The 17655-nt window shown below is 51.2% G+C and overlaps 1 protein-coding gene across 2 annotated transcripts in view; it reads right to left on the bottom strand.

Moving 5' to 3' along the window:
• SCARA5 (scavenger receptor class A member 5) overlaps nucleotides 1-17655 on the bottom strand; it is a 120118-nt gene that overhangs the window by 5503 nt on the left and 96960 nt on the right. For both annotated transcript variants that reach the window (XM_032332327.1, XM_032332328.1), the window contains exon 8: nucleotides 4885-5082. In XM_032332327.1, the coding sequence (XP_032188218.1) occupies nucleotides 4885-5082 (198 nt within the window). The remainder of the gene's footprint in view (nucleotides 1-4884; nucleotides 5083-17655) is intronic.

Genomic DNA, 17655 nt, shown 5'->3' with positions numbered 1-17655 from the left:
CTTCCACCCATCACCTGCCATCTACTCCATCTGCATTTCTTCCCTCTTCCACCATCCAAATTGAAAAACGCCTTTAAGACTCTCCCACATGGTGCTTTCCTTGCTTTTTTCCCCGGAGAAATAGATACTTCGATGATTGAGCCCCGTCCAGGGAAACTTCCATGGTGCCAGACCCCTAAGAGAAGGGCCAGAGATTGGAAGCTTCTTGTATTCTACTAGGGAGGACTCAGGTTAGGTGGGCACAGACGTTCCTTCCTTCTTTCCTCCCTTGTCCCCCCACCCCGCCCTTCCTCCCTCCCATCCTTCCCACCCTCTCGCATTTAGCCGGCACCCATGAAGTCTGACTCACAGTCCTGGCTTTGGGAACTGTGAAGGTAAAGCCCTCAAGATGTTCTCACACACATCAGAGCTCAGGAGGTGCCATGATAGAGACAGGACGCCGGGGGATCTCGGAGTAGGGTGGGGCTGGAGTCCCCAGCAGAGCCCCCCCTCAGGAGCTCATGACTGGGCTGATTTTATCCCCACTGAGCCACCCAGGCGCCCCAACTGGGCTGATTTTAAAAGCTGAACAGGAATTAGCTAGATGAAGAAGGAGGGGAAGGCATTCCAGACCGATCTCGGGAAGATAAGGAACCAAAAACAGCCACGGGAGCTCAGAGGACACAAGTGTCCCTGTGTGGCTGGGGGATGAGAGGGAGGTGGGAGGCAGAGGAGGAGGGGTCTCATTTTAAGAAAGGACTCTGGCAGCCAAGAGGAGGGAGATGACAGGACCTGGGCTGGAGATGGAGATGAGGAAGTAGCTGGTGGGGGGTCATGGCCACCCCTGCACCCAGGCCAACTGGCCCCCGACCTCCCAACACAGAACGGAGAAGCGAGCACACAAGCCCGTGCTCTGTTTGCTGCTTGACACACATGATCTCATCAAGCAAGTGCCGCAATCCTTCTAACGTGGAAAGGCTCAAGCTGGGGGAGGCGATAAAATCTACTCCAGGCCACCAGCTGGAAGGGGGAACCTGGAGATTCTAACCTGGGTTGGACCCACAGCCCGAGCTCCTAACCACTGCTCTACCCTGCTTGGGCTCCGAAGGCAGGAACACCGAGAACAAAGAGCAAGGGACAGAATCAAGGGACACTGGAGAGTCCTTACCAGATGCTGGTAAACGTCTGTGGGACCCGGGGACTGGCCACATGAAGGGGTGGGGAGAGGGAGAGAGTGGGATGGGGGACAAGCCAGCAGTCCTGGTGGGCAGGGCAGGAAGCACCCAGAGGGCACAGAGAGAAGCCAGGCCATGGAGGGAGGGGCCAGAGCTTGGGAGACTGAGGTTGGGGATGGGCAGTCCCGGATTAGGAGTCGGGCCCTAGTGGGAAAGAGGGCTGTGGTCAGAGGGGTAGCCCAATCTGAGGCACAGCCCCAGGGCTGCCCGGAGAGGTGGCACCCCTTCCTCCCTGCCCCCATAACCACCATGGCACGAGAGCCCTTCCCATGCTATTGGGAATCAGTAAATACACCTTCCCTTCTTCCCTCTATGCTGTGCGTGTTGAGGCTGGACAGGATGGTTACTAGTCTTGTGTCCCAGCACTGAGCCTAGTTCCCACTGAGGGGAGGTGCCTAGAAGCTGCTGAGGAAGCAGGCAGAGCAGTCTGGCTTTGGGCGAGGACTCAGAGGAGCCGCAGCTGGGTCAGCCCCTTCTCTTCTCCCCTCTGAGCCCATTCATAACACCTGGCCAGCCTACCTGTCGAGGTCTGAACATCACATAAGACTAGATCGTGACGGGGAAACAACAGTGCAGGTGTGATATGCGCCGGGAAGGGAGTCCGACTTTGCACTGACTGGTTTAAAGTGATGATTTCAGGAGCATCTGGGTGGCTCAGTCCGTTGGGAAGTGAGCTCTTGGTTTTGGCTCAGGTCATGATCTCAGGGTTGTGAGATCGAGTCCTGCATTGGGCTCCTCGCTCAGAGGGGAATCGGCTTGAGATTTTCTCTCTCTCTCTCTCTCTTCCTCTCCCCTTCTCCCCCTCAAATAAATAAATAAATCTTTGAAAAAAAATTATAAAGTGGCGATTTCAGGGCTTCTCCGCATGTCACATGCTACAAAGGTCAAGGGGGGATGAGAGAGGCCATGCATGGGTCTGTTTGGGACGAACACCGCCCAAGACGTAACGACCTGTCTTGGCTTCTCTGAAAGAGTTTCTGCCACTCTTTCCTGATAAGGTTGGACTTCCACTCACTAAGAAGGAGTCCTCACTGAAGCCAAAAAGGGAAAGCAAGTTCCTGTTCCTCCTGTAAACAGAGACGGCGTTTTTCCTTGAAGAAAGCAGGAGGCAATCCGGCCCAAAGCTTTCAGTGGGAGGAAAGCGCTGCCTCCCCGTGGGCAGGCCTCCGAGGAGCTGCACTCTGGGAGCTCCCCATGCGCCCCGGCCTTGGGCTTGGGTGGAGAGGCCAGGATGGGCGGGGTGAGACAGCTGCTCTCTGCCAGCTGTCACAACAGATTTCACCCAGAGTCACTTTCAGTCACTGGGATCGTCTCCGCCTGCTCGGAGGGCGGTAACAAAGTACCATTGACTGAGCGGTTTCTCAACAACAGAGGCAGGTCTCTCCCAGCTCTGGAGCTCAGAGTGCCAGCTGACCGGAGTCTGAGGGGAGGCTCTCTTCTGGGGTGGAGAACGGCTAATTCTCTGCGTATCCTTGGGGAAGGAGGAAGAGGGAACTCTTCGGGGTCCCTTTTATGAGAAAGCAAGTGCCATCATGTCATGACCTGATTGCCTTCCAAAGACCCCACCTCCTCATCCCGGCATGCTGGGGGTTAGGATTTCTGTCCGTGGATTCAGGGGAGACACAAACATTCAGTCTGTAACAGTGCCTGAGGTCTCTGCGCTGAGATTCTGAATCAGAGAGGCAGCAGCCTCTGGGAGGAGGTGAATGCTGACTGAGGAGTGGAGAGTGCCACATGGCTCTGTTTCTCTCTGGAGATAATGCGTCCGACCCTCCCCTCATGACACATTGCCACAGGGTGAGTCCATTTAGTCACCGGCATGGTGGGTCGGGCAGCCATGGTGTCGGGCAAGACAGGGAACATGCCTGGCTTCCCTCCATGACCCAAGGAGGCCCCATGGCCGGGCCAGCTGTTCCTCCACAGGTCACAAGGGGGACCTGGCAACTGAGTGCTAGTGGATCATTCCAAATCCTTCCCCACACCTGTCAGAACTGTCCTCCTGACAGGTGAGCAGGAACATTCCAGGTCCCAGGGGGCTTGAGCTGGAAGGCACATCACAGAGTCTGCAAGCCCTTTTAAGTTCCAGACGGGGAGGCCAAGACCCACCGTGAAGGAGCAACAGGATCACATAGCCACGGGGTCAGCACACCCTCCTAGGGGTGTGGGGAGTCCTGTGCGCAGTGCATGTGGGACTGTTGTTTTAGCTGGGAGTCCACACAGCTTTCTTGCAGTTTAAGGTCTGATGGAGGAAGAAGCGTGTGTGAACGTGAATTTTGTATTTGAGTGTGGAGGTGTATGTGGTGCCATGGATGTTTAGCACATGTCGGTAGGTGTGTAACGAGTGACCCCCATTTTATGTGTTGCTCAGGCGGTGCTCACAGCAAGCAGGCCGTGGTACAGAGTGCTCTGTGCTCAGCTGTGTTCCCTTGAATTTCTGTGTTGAAGTCCTAAGCCCCAGCACCCCCGAATGTCACTGTGGAGACAGGCCCCTTAAAGAGGTTATTAAGGTAAAACAAGGTCATTGTGGGGGGTTCTAATCCAAGATGGCTCTGTCCTTAGAAGAAGAGACTCTGACACACACAGAGGGAAGACCTGGTGAAGACATAAGGAGAAGACGGCCACAGACAAACCGAGAACAGAGGCCATGGGAGAAACCAAACCCGCTGACATCTTGACTGTGGACCCTTCAGGCTCCAGAACTGTGAGACATCAAATTTCTGTTGCTTCAGCCCCACTGGTCTGTGCTATTTGTTACAGCGGCCCAGAACACTAACGCAGAGAACTGGCTTGAGGGACACACACGGTGCCATGGATGGGGACTGGAGCTGGGCAGAGCTGTCCTCCTCAAAGCGGGAAAGGGATGGATGGTTCAAAGGAGCCATCTGCCCAGAGGAGGTCTGCACCCCCCCCCCCCCCCACACAGTGTCTTGTACCATCGGCAGGAAGGGAGGCGGGCTTGAGCATATTGAAAGGAAAGCAACCAAGATGGAGAAGGCTTTCAAAATCCTGTCACATGAAGACGAGACAGAGTTACTGGAGATACTCATCTGAAGAAGCAAAGACCCAGAGGCGGTCAGGGACGGCCCGTGGAATGGATGAGAGCCCGGCCTCCTAAGCCACCTGCTAGGGTCTGAACCCAGGGTCTGCTATTTGCTAGCTGTGGGACCCAGGGCAAGTTATTCAACTTCTCTGTGCCTCTGCTTCCTCATTTGGAAAATGGGGGTGATATCTTTATCTACTTCCTAGTGTTGTAAGGGGTAAAGGAGTGAATATTTGTAACATGTTTTGGACCAAGCCTGGACCACAGTGGGCACTATATAAGTATCCAACACTCGCTGTGCACCATCGGAAAAATGTAACAGAGCGAAGTGGGAGTGGATTTGGACCTGAGACGCCGGGCTGAGCACGAGAGCCCACAGGGGAATCCGACAGGAGACAAGAAATAAAAGGAGGTCAATTCAAGGAAAGGAAGAATGTTCTAATAAACAGAACTGTGTGAGGACGTGCCAGCTTGCCTGGGGGACAGCAAGCCTCCCACTGCAGGAAGTATGGGGGGCAGAGGCCAGGTGTCCCCTGCTGGGACTGCTGTGGGGGGCACTTGGGCTCAGGGAGGAGACCGACGAAGACTCCTGGGCCCTCTCCCCGGGTCCTTGTCCGCCAGAGGGCTTACCTTGCCCAAACCGCGCTGTCCTGTACACCTCCTCCACACCACGGAAGCCCAGCATGCGGCACACCACGTCGCCGTCCTTCTTATCCCAGCCGTCGTCACACACGGTGCCCCAGCGCCGCTCGTGGTACACCTCCACGCGGCCCTCGTGTGGCCCGGAGCCATTCACCAGCCGGATCATCACGGCTTCCACGCTACCTGCTGGGAGCAGCCCACCGTCACTGCTGTGCTCTGGACACTCCTGGGGTCACCCGGACACCTGCCCTGCTTTTCCTCCGACCCCCTGCTGCACCCCCCACACGGGCCAGAGGGGACTCAGACCAAGACCAGAACAAACCCGGCTAGGTCTCCTCTGGCCCCTGATCGGCCTGCTTCTCTCTACCTTTCTTTTCTCCTTTTAATAGACTTCCTTTTGGGGGACACCTGAGTGGCTCAGTCAGTTAAGCCTCCACCTACCTCTCCGTTGTCGCTCTAATCATGATCTCAGGGTGGTGAGATCGAACCCCGCATGGGGCTCTGTGATCAGCGCGGAGTCTGCTTAAGATTCTTTCCCTCTCCCACTCCCTCCCCTTCTGCCCCGCTCCCTGCTGAGGTGGGTGTGCCAGCTTGCTCTCAATTAAATAAATACATAAATAAACAAATACATACATACATCTTTTAAAAAAAGATAGACTTCATTTTTTTCAGAGCAGTTTAAAGCTCCCAGAGAAATTTCCCGTCTCCCCTTCGCCCCTACACAAGCAAGCCTCCCCCCACTATTAGGAGCCCACACCAGAGGGTCATATTTGTTATAATCGGTGAACCAACCCTGACACATCATTATCACCCAGAGTCCACTGTTTACCTTAGGGTTCCTTCCTTCTTGATGGACATTCTATGGGTTTGGACAAATGTCTAAGGACATGTATGCAACCATTACAGTATCCTACAGAGTAGTTTTATTGCTCCTCTTCCTCCCTCCCCACTTCCCAGCCCCTGGTGGCCCCTGGTCTTCTTACCCTCTCCATAGTGTTGCCTTTTCCAGAATGTCTGTCATACACTTGGAATCACACAATATGGAACCTTTCCAGATTGGTTTCTTTTACCTAGTTGTATGCGTTTAGGTTCCTCTATGTCTTTCTCTGGCCCGATAGCTCATTTCTTTAGAACCCTGAAGAATACCCCATGGTCTGGATGGGCCCCACTTTATGTATTCATTCACCTCCTATAGAACATGTGCCTCCAAGTTTTGGCAATTATGAATAAGGGTGCTTTAAACCCTCCTGTGCAGGTTTTTGTGTGGACATCAGTTTTGAACTCATTTGAGTAAATCCCAAAAGAGTGTGATTGCTCGATTTCTCTCCACCTTTTGAAACCTGGTGACCAGTAGTCATACCTGCCAGGGAGGAGAGGGCAGGGGGAACAGAGAAAACCAAGGGAGGATCCAGACTCTCCCAGAAGGTGGCTTTGCTATATAACCCAGTAGCTGGGGACGTCCCCATGAAGTGTCTCAGCCCTGAGTCCTGGCATTTGTGCCTACTTTCCCACTAGGCTGTGAGCATGAATGTGTGAAGCCAGACATACATGGGTGTGAATTCTGTCTCTGCCACATCCTGTCTGTGAGTGGGGAGACAGTAGTTTCTCAAATCTAAGATGCACTTTTTGGGGCACCTGGGTGGCTCAGTTAGTTAAGCCACTGCCTTCGGCTTAGGTCATAATCCTGGAGTCCTGGGATCAAGTCCCACATCGGGCTCCCAGCTCCACAGGGAGTCTGCTTCTCCCTCTGACCTTCTCCTCTCTCATGCACTCTCTCACACACTCTCTCTCAAATAAATAAATAAAATCCTAAAAAAAAAAAAAAAGATGTCCTTTTCATAAGGCACATCACTGTTGTATGTGCTACTAAGAAGGAAAAAGTTCTGCCAGTGACAGTGCAAGTTACATCAATTGTGAGATGCTTCCAGACTTCAGCGATTGAAATTGTGTGTCACAGAATCTGTGAGAGGTGGCCACAATCCATGAAGAGCTCAGAATAGCACCTGGCACATAGAAGGCTCTTCTTTCTACCTGAATGACCTTAAGAAAGACTCACAGCCTCTCTAAGGGTATGTCACAACATGGGGACAACAGGTAGGGCTATTGTGTAGCCTACATGAAACCATGTGGAGGCGCCTGGGGGGCTCAGTTAGTTGAGTGTTGGACTCCTGATTTTGGACTCATGATCTCGTGTCGTGGGACTGAGCCCCACATAGGTCTCCATGCTCAGCACAAAGTTTGCTCATTCCTCTCCCTCTGCTCCTCCTCCTGCTCACGCTCTCTCTATTTTATTATTTTTTTTAATTTTATTTTATTTAAATTCAATTATTTAACATAGAGTGTATTATGAGCTTCAGAGGTAGAGGTCAGGGATTCATCAGTTGCAGATGACACCCAGTGCTCATTGCATTACACATCCTCCTGAACGCCCATCACCCAGTTACCCCACCCCCATCTCCCCTTTCTTTCTCTCTCTTAAAATAAATACATAAATAAAATCCTGAAAAAACTAAATGAAGTCATGTGTATAAGGCTCGGAGCATGGTGCCTGGCACACAAACCCTAGGCTGCTCCTCCTTCTCTCGTGGCTGAAACTCTATCACCTTCATCTATAAACTCTACTTAGCACAGAGCCTGGCTCTAGGAAATGAACAGTAAATGTGCTACACGGATGAATGAAAACTCGTTCCTTTGCAGGATGAAGCATTACGTTATTTCTCCAGGGGGCTACCTGGGGGACTCAAAGAACACTGGAGCAGCTGAAACAAGCCTTAAGATCATCTCAAAACCGGGGAGGGTCTGGCAGGGAGGTCACAGTGTCAGGCCATTCATGCTGCTAGTGTCAGGGTCTCAGAGCAGGCCAGGCAGAGTTCAGGGTGCCAGGTTAAAATAATAATAATGCTGTTAGTGGGAGCTTGGGTCCCCTCATGTGTCTTCTAAGGCCTTTTCACCATCCAGGGGTGGGGTAGCGATCTTCATCCTTCGGGGACCAGAACTTCCTCACTTGACAAGATATCGGAGTGGTCGTTAGGTCTTAAATCTAGTCACACATCAAAATCATTAAGAATGGCTATGAAATGCAGATTCGTGGGACCACTTGGACCTACTGGATCAGTAGGCAGGAGTCAGTAATTTTTAGAGATGTCCCCCATGATTTCAAGGTATTACATGTACGTGCATAGGCATCTGGGAGTGACTGGAGTAGATGATCTGTAAGGTTTTTTCCAGCTCCAGTGTTCAGTGATTCCAAGGCCAGGGAAGAGGTGGAAGAGGTCAAAGTTGTCTCTTTTTTGTTTTTCCTTTTGCAGCCAGAAACCACTTGGGACACGAAGGGCTTGTAGGGTGGTGGTGAAATCACTGTACCCTGACACGGGGACACGTGAGTGCCATGATGGCAAAAAGACCCTTATGTGAACTGCCAGAGAAAACAGCAAATCCCATCAAGCTCCCTGCCCAGTAAGTACTGCACTCTCAGACCATTTTTTTCTTCTTTTTTTGGCCAGGTGGGCTGGGGGATCTCCCCTTCCGATGACTGTGACTTCATAGGCCCCTGGAGGAGACGGCAGGATTGATAAACCCCACTTCTGTACCACATGAGAAAGGACAGGAGTTAGAATTGGCCCCAAGTCTGTTACGTGCTGCCTGGACTGGGGAAACCCCAAGAATATTCTGTACAGGGGAACCAAAGAAGTCACCAGAAAACCACAGCATTCTCAAGGCGCTGAAAGATCACAGATGGATGACTCTGGAAGGCTTCTTGAAATGTTAAATGGCATTTTCTACACATCCTTCATCCTTGACCATACTCCTCATATGGATTTGTTGAAAACACAAGCTCATACCAGGCTGTCAAGGCTGAGGAAGGGCAAGAGAACACAGGAGCCCTGGAGAAGGAAAACACGGAGAGAAGCTGGAAGGCAGAGACTGAGTCTGACACAGAGAAACTCCCCAGGGAGCGGTAATGACAGCTAAGCTGGAGGCAGCAGCAGCAAATGAGGCCTGGCCCCTGGCTGGGGGCTTGCCCTGGGTGGGTTGGCCGAAGCTGAGATGTCAGCCCTGATTTCTCACAGACCTGCCTCGCCTCTGTCAGCAGCCTGTTACGGTGGCAGTGGGCCACGCCAGGCCAGCCTCCAGCAGAAGCCTCAGTGTGGGGTCGTAAGTAGAAGAGAGAAGTGACAGGAGAATGTTGTGGGTCTCAGAGCAGGCACAGTTCAGGTGTCAGGTCAAAATAATAGGAAGAGGCCACCTGCGACCCAGGAAGCCAAGGCTGACGTTCAGAGTTCCCCCATATCCTCCCTGCTCAGAATTCACTTCACTTCACTGAATTCACTTCATTCATGTCTTTGTTTAGAAAAACAAATGACTAACCATCTGTTAAAGACTTGGTCCTGTTCTAGGAGCTATGGATATATGCTACCCTCAAGGACTGGTATTTTATTTTCTTTATTTTATTATTTTTTATTATGTTATGTTAGTCACCATTCAGTACGTCGTTGGTTTTTGACGTAGTGTTCCATGATTCCTTGTTTACGTATAACACCCAGTGCTCCATGCAGTGCTTGCCCTCTTTAATAACCATCACTGGAAGGGCTGGTATTTGAGTGGAAAGACTAGCGGTAAAGCTGGGGGCAGGGGGAGTAACTATGGCCAGGTAATAATGACTGCATGGACAGGAATATATGGACAGGAATAATGACAGAAAGGGGACAGAGAATGAGAGGAGGTGCTATGTTGGTTGAGGAGACAAGGAAGGAAATGGAGAGCGAGGCGTTATGCCATCTTAGGTAAGGAGATAAGAAAGTGAAGAGGGGCGCTGGGTGGCTCAGTGGGTTAAAGCCTCTGCCTTTGGCTCAGGTCATGATCCCAGGATCCTGGGATCGAGCCCCGCATCAGACTCTCTGCTCAGCGGGGAGCTTGCTTCCCTCTCTACCTCTCTGCCTGCCTCTCTGCCTACTTATGATCTCTGTCTGTCAAATAAACAAATAAAAATCTCTAAAAAAAAAAAAGAGCCTTCCCTGAACCACAGCTCCAACACCCACTTTATGACGTCACAGCCCCTTCTACTCACTCATTCACTGATGGCTTCTTCTGGTGGGATGGTCCTAGGTTCTGGACCCCAGGTCAAGGCTATTGGTACAATGACTATACATTCCCAATGAGAAAATAAGGATGTGGTCTGTCATATGATATGGTGGGTACTGGAAGAAATCTGGAAAATGTCATCTGGATGCTGAAATATTGGAATTCCCAGGAGTCTTCGATGTATATGGAAGAGGCAAAAGAATACTTGGAAACAGGACAACTTCAAAAAATTAGACACATGTGGTAACCATAATTACGACACTCGCAGCATCAGTTTCAAGGCTGTCTCTCTGGTTTATGCCCCCACAATCTGCATAAGCCAAGCAAAGTTGCGGCCCTGAGGACTACCTCACCCCCCAGACCCCAGGTTGGCTCCTTGAACCCTGGAACCTGTCCCCTGTAACTTTTTCCCAGATTCTCCAGATTCGGGGTTTCTCCTCACAATGGAGGCTGAACACAGTCACCCGCTCATGGGATGCGGCATGCCCCAAAAGAGTTAAAATGATTCTGAAATCCACATGACCTCCCCTGGACTCATGGAAATGAAACAAAACGAAAATTCTGTCCTAGTTCCGTCTTGTAGAACTTGACACTCAGGCTGGTTTTTGCCTCCTTTTCTTTCATGTAATAAAAGCTCAGCTCTGTGGATAATTTCCTTGGGAAAACCACAGGCTGAGATTTGATCTGATTATGCTACAAACTGCCCCAATGCAGGGCCTTGGACTGTCCCAGGGGCTGTTCCGTGGACAGTATCTCTGGCCTCCCAAGGAGCGGCAGGGGAGGCCACAGGCAGGCATGGCCACAGGCCTGAGCGGCCACCTCCTGCAAGGCTTTGGGGAATCACCAAATGACTGCAACAGGGCCCCCCTTTCTGGCCTGGGAAGGATGTGATGACTCGGTGTAAGGTTGGGGTTTCTGTGGGCAGAGGGTTTGAACTCTGCCTTTTCCCAGCAGTTTCTGCCCCAGGGCAAAGCTTTCCCACCAAGCAACCAGCCACCCCTCGGAAACACTCTGACACAGACGCGTCAGCCCCCCACAGAACCAGACGTGGTGCCTGAGAGGCGGTTTCAGCCTGGTTTGTGACCCCCACCCAGGACACTTCTTGTAAGTCTGGGGAGCGAGTGTCTTCCTCAGACACCCAGAGTGGTCCACGAGGAGTATGTGGGGCCACTGGAGGTCAAGGAGATACCTCTCTGCATGTGATAGGAAAGGAGAATGGCAGGCAGACATTTTGGATGGTACAAAACTCAGGCACGCCTAGGCCAACAGAAAGGGCTCGCCCCAGTGGAGGGCAAAGGGCAAGAGTGCTCCTGGCGACCGCAGGCTTTGGTCATTGCGTGTGACTCCTTTAATAACTGCCTTTGCATTGTCTGACAGGCTCCTTGACTTCGTTCTTTTTAAAGGTTTTATTTTTTTATTTGAGAGAGAGAAAGCATGAGCAGGGGGAGGGTCAGAGGGAGAGGGGGAAGCAGACTCCCCACTGAGGAGAGAGCCTGACATTGGGCTCATCCCAGGACCCCAGCATCAAGACCTGAAGGGAATGCAGAAGCTCAGCAGACTGAGCCACTCTGGTGCCATTCCCTATACCATTTACCTCTTTCTTTATAGCCCACCTCAGGGGGCCCTGAAAAATCCTTCCTGAAAAATCCTTCCTGACCAACAACCCCACTGAAAACCCTGCCCCCCACCGATCCTTACGTGGATATCTGATTTTCATTCACAGAGGGAACCCTCTGAGTTTTCTTGTTCTGGGGTCTCTACCCTGCAGACTGGACCCCACCTGGATATGTGCCCATGGCTTGCAAGCAGAAAGGGCAGTCATGACCACAAGTTCTTTGCAAAAGGAGCACACTCTGGAAAATCCGAGGTCAAGGGAAATACCAAGGAACTGTTACTCATCCAAAACCTGCAGGACAACCTGGAGAGTTTTCTGACTTGAGAGCTTGGCCTGGTCCCTGGCCCAGGAAATCTTGGGCAGAGTGTCTCCTAGTACAACCCCAGAGCAGAGACATCCAGATGTTTACAGGATCGGACCTCTGTGTCTTTTGGCCCTGCTGCCAGATTTGGAATCAGAGGTGCTCCTCTTTTATATAGAGAAGCAGACAGAGAAGAGTGCTTTTTAAAAAGCTCATATCGGAAGTGGTGACTTCTTTGGCTGGCTGTGTAAGCCCAGGGGAGGAAGCTCACGAACAGGAACCCAGGGCAGAAGACCAGCTCTTTCCAGCTGGGCAGCCTCCCTACGCTCTCCCAGATCAAAAGGATCAAGCATTTCTCCAACAAACTTTCTAGAGCATCAGTAGTGCTAATCTCTGCTTGGAGCTTTCTGCCTAGCTGCAGCTCCAGACCATAGAACCCACCTCCTCATTTCCTGACCTGCTCTACAGACCCTTATCACCCAGGCCACCGCTGGGACCTGCCACGAGGCCCTGGTCCATCCTCCTGCAGGAGGACCCCAGACCCGCTCCAGTCCTGGCCTGGCCCCTCCATCAAGGGGTGGGGGTGCTGAGGCACAGATGGGGGTCAGAGAGTGGAGAAGAACAAGCCATGGTGTCCGGACTGGGAACCTTTACATACTCTGGGGCTATCTCTAGCAATGACTTCTCCAAGCTTAGTAGGGGCTACAGACTACTGCAGAGAGCTGCTTTTAGTCACATTATCTCAAACGATGGGGAAGCCTAGAATTTGCCAGCTGCCGGGGACTTGGAGATCACACCGTGCAAACTGTTTGTGTGATACTTGAGGATACAGAGGCTCAGAGAGGTGATGGAGCTGGCCCATGGTCATCTCATAGCTGGGAGTAAGTAGAAGAGCTGGGACCTGACCTTGAAACTCAACCCTTGAGCCAATTCTCTGTCTATACCATTCTTTCTTCATTTTTCACGAGATCACTCATTCTTTCTGAGCTCTCTGGGGGCCAGGGGGAGTCCCCTGATTCTGCCTTATGACTCTGATGCGAGATGCCTTTTGATGGAGAGTCACATTAAAAATAATTCCTTTAAACCTTGAACTATAAAGCTTCTACACTCAATTCGTAGGAACTGTTTGGCTTCTCATTTGCCTTATGGGAGGACCAAGAATGTGGGGATGTCCTTGTGAAGTGCGGCAATTGCTGAGTTTGTATTTGAAGATGACCGTGTCTCTGTTTCCAGGGCAGGGGAAAGAGAAACCAGCCTTAGCTTTTGAGAACGGTGCTAATATTTACTGAAGCCCACGGTGATTCCACCTTCTGTGCACAGATTTGGGGTGCTGAAGATGCATTATGTTTATTAGTTTTTTATACATGTCTTCATCAATGTATGTATTTCTCTTTTTAATTATTCATTTACTTATCCATCCAGATGCATTTCTGGAATCCGACCAACTTCCCGAATTATACTAGGGGCTAATGATGGATTAGTGTCGTCTTTGCCCTTAAACCTGACTAACGAACTGATGGTCTACAACGGATAAGAGCACAGAACGTCAGAGCTGGCAGAGGCCTCCCGAGTCCAAACCCTCACCTAGAGATGAGGGAACTGACATTCAGAGAGAAGAAGGAACCAGCAGTCACCGGGACATCAGATCCCTTTCTTTCTAGACCACTGCTCCTTCCAACACAGACCATTTTCAGTACCACCTAAGCCATAATACAGTTAGCTGGTCTGAGGTTACACCAGTAACCAAGACGGTGGCAGGCTGACACTCCCCAGACTGGGGCACTGCTTGAGAGAGCTCAAGCAAAGCCTGGGGTCTCTGAGAATTATGGAAACACAGCCCATGTTCCCTTGGGCAGAGAAACGGGGCTTTGTTTGTCCATAATCCCTTGATACTTAATATGGTGCCGGGTTGGCTGAAGATGCTGATTCAGTGTCGAGTGGGATGGAGGGCAGATGGCTTGATGGACGCATGAGTTTGCTAGCGGGTATGATCGGAAACCCCAGATGAATGCCTCATGTTTCTTGCGTCTCTCTGGATCTTTCCTGTATCTCTGCTTCTAGTACCTTCAGTGACTGACTATGCAGAATGGGTCTGTGCCCATCCACAGATCCCATCAGCTTGGGCAGGAGTGGTGTTACCCTGGGATAGAGGCCATGTGCTCTCCATGCACACACCGACTGGGGGCCCTGGTCCTGGGTTGCATCTACTTGGGCTGTCTTGTAGACATCTTGCACCTACTTGTAGACTCCCTACTGCTACTCGATCTCTAAGTACTGACCCAGTCCTGGGGACACAGAGGCATATACCCATGCTTCTCCTCGGGGCACAAAAATGCTACAAGGCGATTCTAGGCCATCCCTGCCAGCACCATGAGAGATCCAAGACAAGCGGTGTGGCGTGGTGAGGAGGAGGAGGGGACTGATGGGGGCTGATCAAGCCACAGTGCTAATGTTCTTAAGTCTAGAGGCACTAAGATACTTTTTAAAGATACTTGACAGTCTTTACCTGTCATACTCGCTGCCCAGGGTTGTTAAGGACACATCACTGACAAAGATTCTCTGCTTGACCAAACCCTAGGCAGGCTCCTAGGAGGCCTCAACTTTGACCCATTAGGTCTTGAACGAAAAAGAACATAATTACTAACAGCTCAAGGCCATATCCCTGGAATGACCCCAGCCTCCTTTAACGTGCCTGCCTTAGAAAACTCAAGGCTTCCGAAAGAATTTACTATTTGTTCCAGGCAACACCTGAAGATAGGGCCCCATCTCCCAGGCTCTGTGGGAGGGAAGGAGCCTAACTCGGATAACAACCAGTTAGCAAACCCAGATGGGTTTTCTAGGGACCCACCTCCTTCCTGCTTTTTGTCATTTTTCACTTTCCTGACTCTTCTGAATCTCCACACACTCACTCCCTCTTCACTCGTTCTCTCTTTATTTATTTATTTATTTATTTTTAAAGATTTTATTTATTAATTTGACAGACAGAGATCACAAGTAGGCAGAGAAGCAGGCAGAGAGAGAGGGAGAAGCAGGCTCCCTGCTGAGCAGAGAGCCCGATGCGGGGCTCGATCCCAGGACCCTGAGATCATGACCTGAGCCGAAGGCAGAGGCTTTAACCCACTGAGCCACCCAGGCGCCCCTCGTTCTCTCTTTAAATCACCCCGTCTCTTCTCTACACGTGGAAGTTGAATTCAGTTCACACTGGCCTCTTTTCCCTATTGCAAGAATATGTTACTAATTTAAGATCTGTCCTGACCACTTTAACTAGCATCCGGCTTTGTTTAACTCTGACATCAGATGCGATAAGACTGGCATTAGACAAGGCCAAGGTGTACGTCACACTCTCTGCCTGCGAGCACTTCCTTACACATGGGTAATGCCATGAATGACTGGTCTGGCTCAAGACCTTGGACCACCTTGAGGATGATTAGCAGGACCACCCAGATTCCCTTAGGAATGTGAGTTGGGGGGATATGGAGATAAATGAGCAGAAGCAACCTCAAGGCACTGAAATTAATAAGCCACATTGGAGATGAGACATAGACTGAACCCACAAACCCCAATTGCTGTGGCCCCCAGAACTGCCTTGAATTCTGGATGACCTTTGCATCCTAGACTCCACAAGGCCTGTTTGTATTATGATTCGTGATCTTCCAAAGTCTTCCCCAGTGGCCTTACTATAAGCCCCCATTACTTGAAGTGACCCAGTGAGTCTGGTCCTTGCTACCAAAGATGCCCAAAGAGAGAACCTGGAAATGCGTCAGTAAGGCCTGGTTAGCTACTTGCTTCTTGGGTGCTGGGTGGATATGGGAATTAGGATGGAGGAGAACACAGTGGTGATAATCCCCGAGGGGAGGCAACAGGGGAAAGTAGAAAGAGCCTGGTTCTGGACTCAGGAACAGGGTTCGAATTCTGGCTCCACTATTGGCCAGATTCAACCTCTCTATACCTCCTTCTTCTTAAAATGGGTATAATGGGGGTGGTTGGGAGCCACCTCACATGTGACGACCTTGGTACATCAGGGGCACCCGTCACTGGGAGGCCCCCCGCTTCCCCGCCAACTGGTGAAGGAGCAGGAGGCTGGCTGAGGACAAAGCAAAAGCTGGCGCCTTGCACCCCCCACTTCATCCGCTCCCCTCCATCTGTGTAGCATTCCTCAGGCACCCCTGACTGCCATAAAATGATAAATAGTTAACTTGCTGAGATCGCAATCCTGCAAGACAGGAGTCTACCTTGGTTTGCAAATTTCCTTGAGATTACAACAAAGAAGTTACCTTATCAATAGCCCAATAATATCCTGGTAGTGCTTTTTTTCCTGCATGCGTGGGCTAACCGGCCAGTTCTGCTTCTGTAAGATTGCTTTGTCTGCTTTCGCGCGGGGTCCCCTGACCCAATCCACTGACGCCACGTATGCCTGTTCAAACTATCAATCAATCAGCTCAGCCCCACCCGAAACTTGTTTGTACCTGTCTATAAAAACCCTGCACCAACCCAGCTCTGGACCTCTCGGCGTTATCGGCAACGAGCGCCGCAGAGGTCCAGGTTCGAACCTGCAATAAACGACCCTTGCTGTTTGGCTTTGACTCACGTCTCTGGTGGTCTTTTAAGGTGGGGGTAATACTCAATTGGCATTACACTGGCTATCCCATACTTTGCCCAGCAACTTGTCGTCAACCCTGAGAGGTCTTCATGGGTTGCTGAGGAGGGCTGGTAGACAGTGGCCTGAGCTGGGATCATAGCCTTGAAAGCTTCTTTGCGAAGTCAGCCTGCTGTGTGGGGAGTGGGGGCAGGGGGGCTCACCCCTCCAGTTGGATTCATCTCCTGACTTCCTCTGCTCTCCCCAGAGCTCAGTTCCTGGCTTCTTAGTATATTAAGGGAGGGGGATAGGGGCGTCAGCAGCAGTCTGACTCCTGCTGTCAGCAACTTTCTGCTCACTAATGCGAGCTGAATGTGACTCTTGAAGCAAAGCAGCTTCAGAATGGTCCAGGAATGCAGCACTCTGGCTGAGGCTGCTCTGGGGCTCCAAGCACAGACCTTACAAATCTAATAGGTGGGGTTTTGCTTCTCGAAACAAATGTTTCTTTGCTCTCTTTGCCTTATAAATATATACATAGGAAAAGCAATTTCCCAAAGCAGGCTGGGTCTAGTCCAGATTCGCCTGGCTCTGAATCCTTGAACCCCAGAACTGGAAAGAGCCCTGGATGTCAGTCTTGAACCCCTGATCCCACTTTAAACACAGGAATCCTCTCCACTCCGTACCGGTCTTGACAGGGGCTCGTCCTGCCTCCCGTGGGAGCCCGTTCTAGGAGTTTACAGCCAGGATCTGGTTTCATTTACAGCGTGCTGGCATCTCTGGATGGCTCCAGGGGTTTTCGTCCAGATGACTCCCTACCTTGTTTTCCTCTATATGCTTCGGGTTTCACAGTTATTGGGAAGCAAAAGGCAGAATATCTTCCTCTTTCTCCGGCATTGCGTGAGAGCACAACCGAGGGAGTGGTTTCATCACTGGGTCCCTCAGCAGGTCTGAGAGGACAGTTTAATCAAGGACACCTTAATTAAGAGGTTGCTTAATGGCCAGTGGCTGCCATCTCATAACCAGTTTCCAGGGCTGGGCGAAGCTTAGAAATGTCTACTGCCCGTGGAGCTTGTCTGCCTCTGGCTCAGAACTGCCCCAAACTCAAATACGGCCAAGCCATGCTCTAGACAGCACCCCTCCACTCCCCCTCGGAGATTTCAAATCAAGGATGGGCTCTGAAGGGAA

The sequence above is a fragment of the Mustela erminea genome, chromosome 2 (assembly GCF_009829155.1).
Source record: "Mustela erminea isolate mMusErm1 chromosome 2, mMusErm1.Pri, whole genome shotgun sequence".
Taxonomy (NCBI): Eukaryota; Metazoa; Chordata; class Mammalia; order Carnivora; family Mustelidae; genus Mustela; species Mustela erminea.
This window is presented reverse-complemented; position numbering and strand designations above follow the sequence as displayed.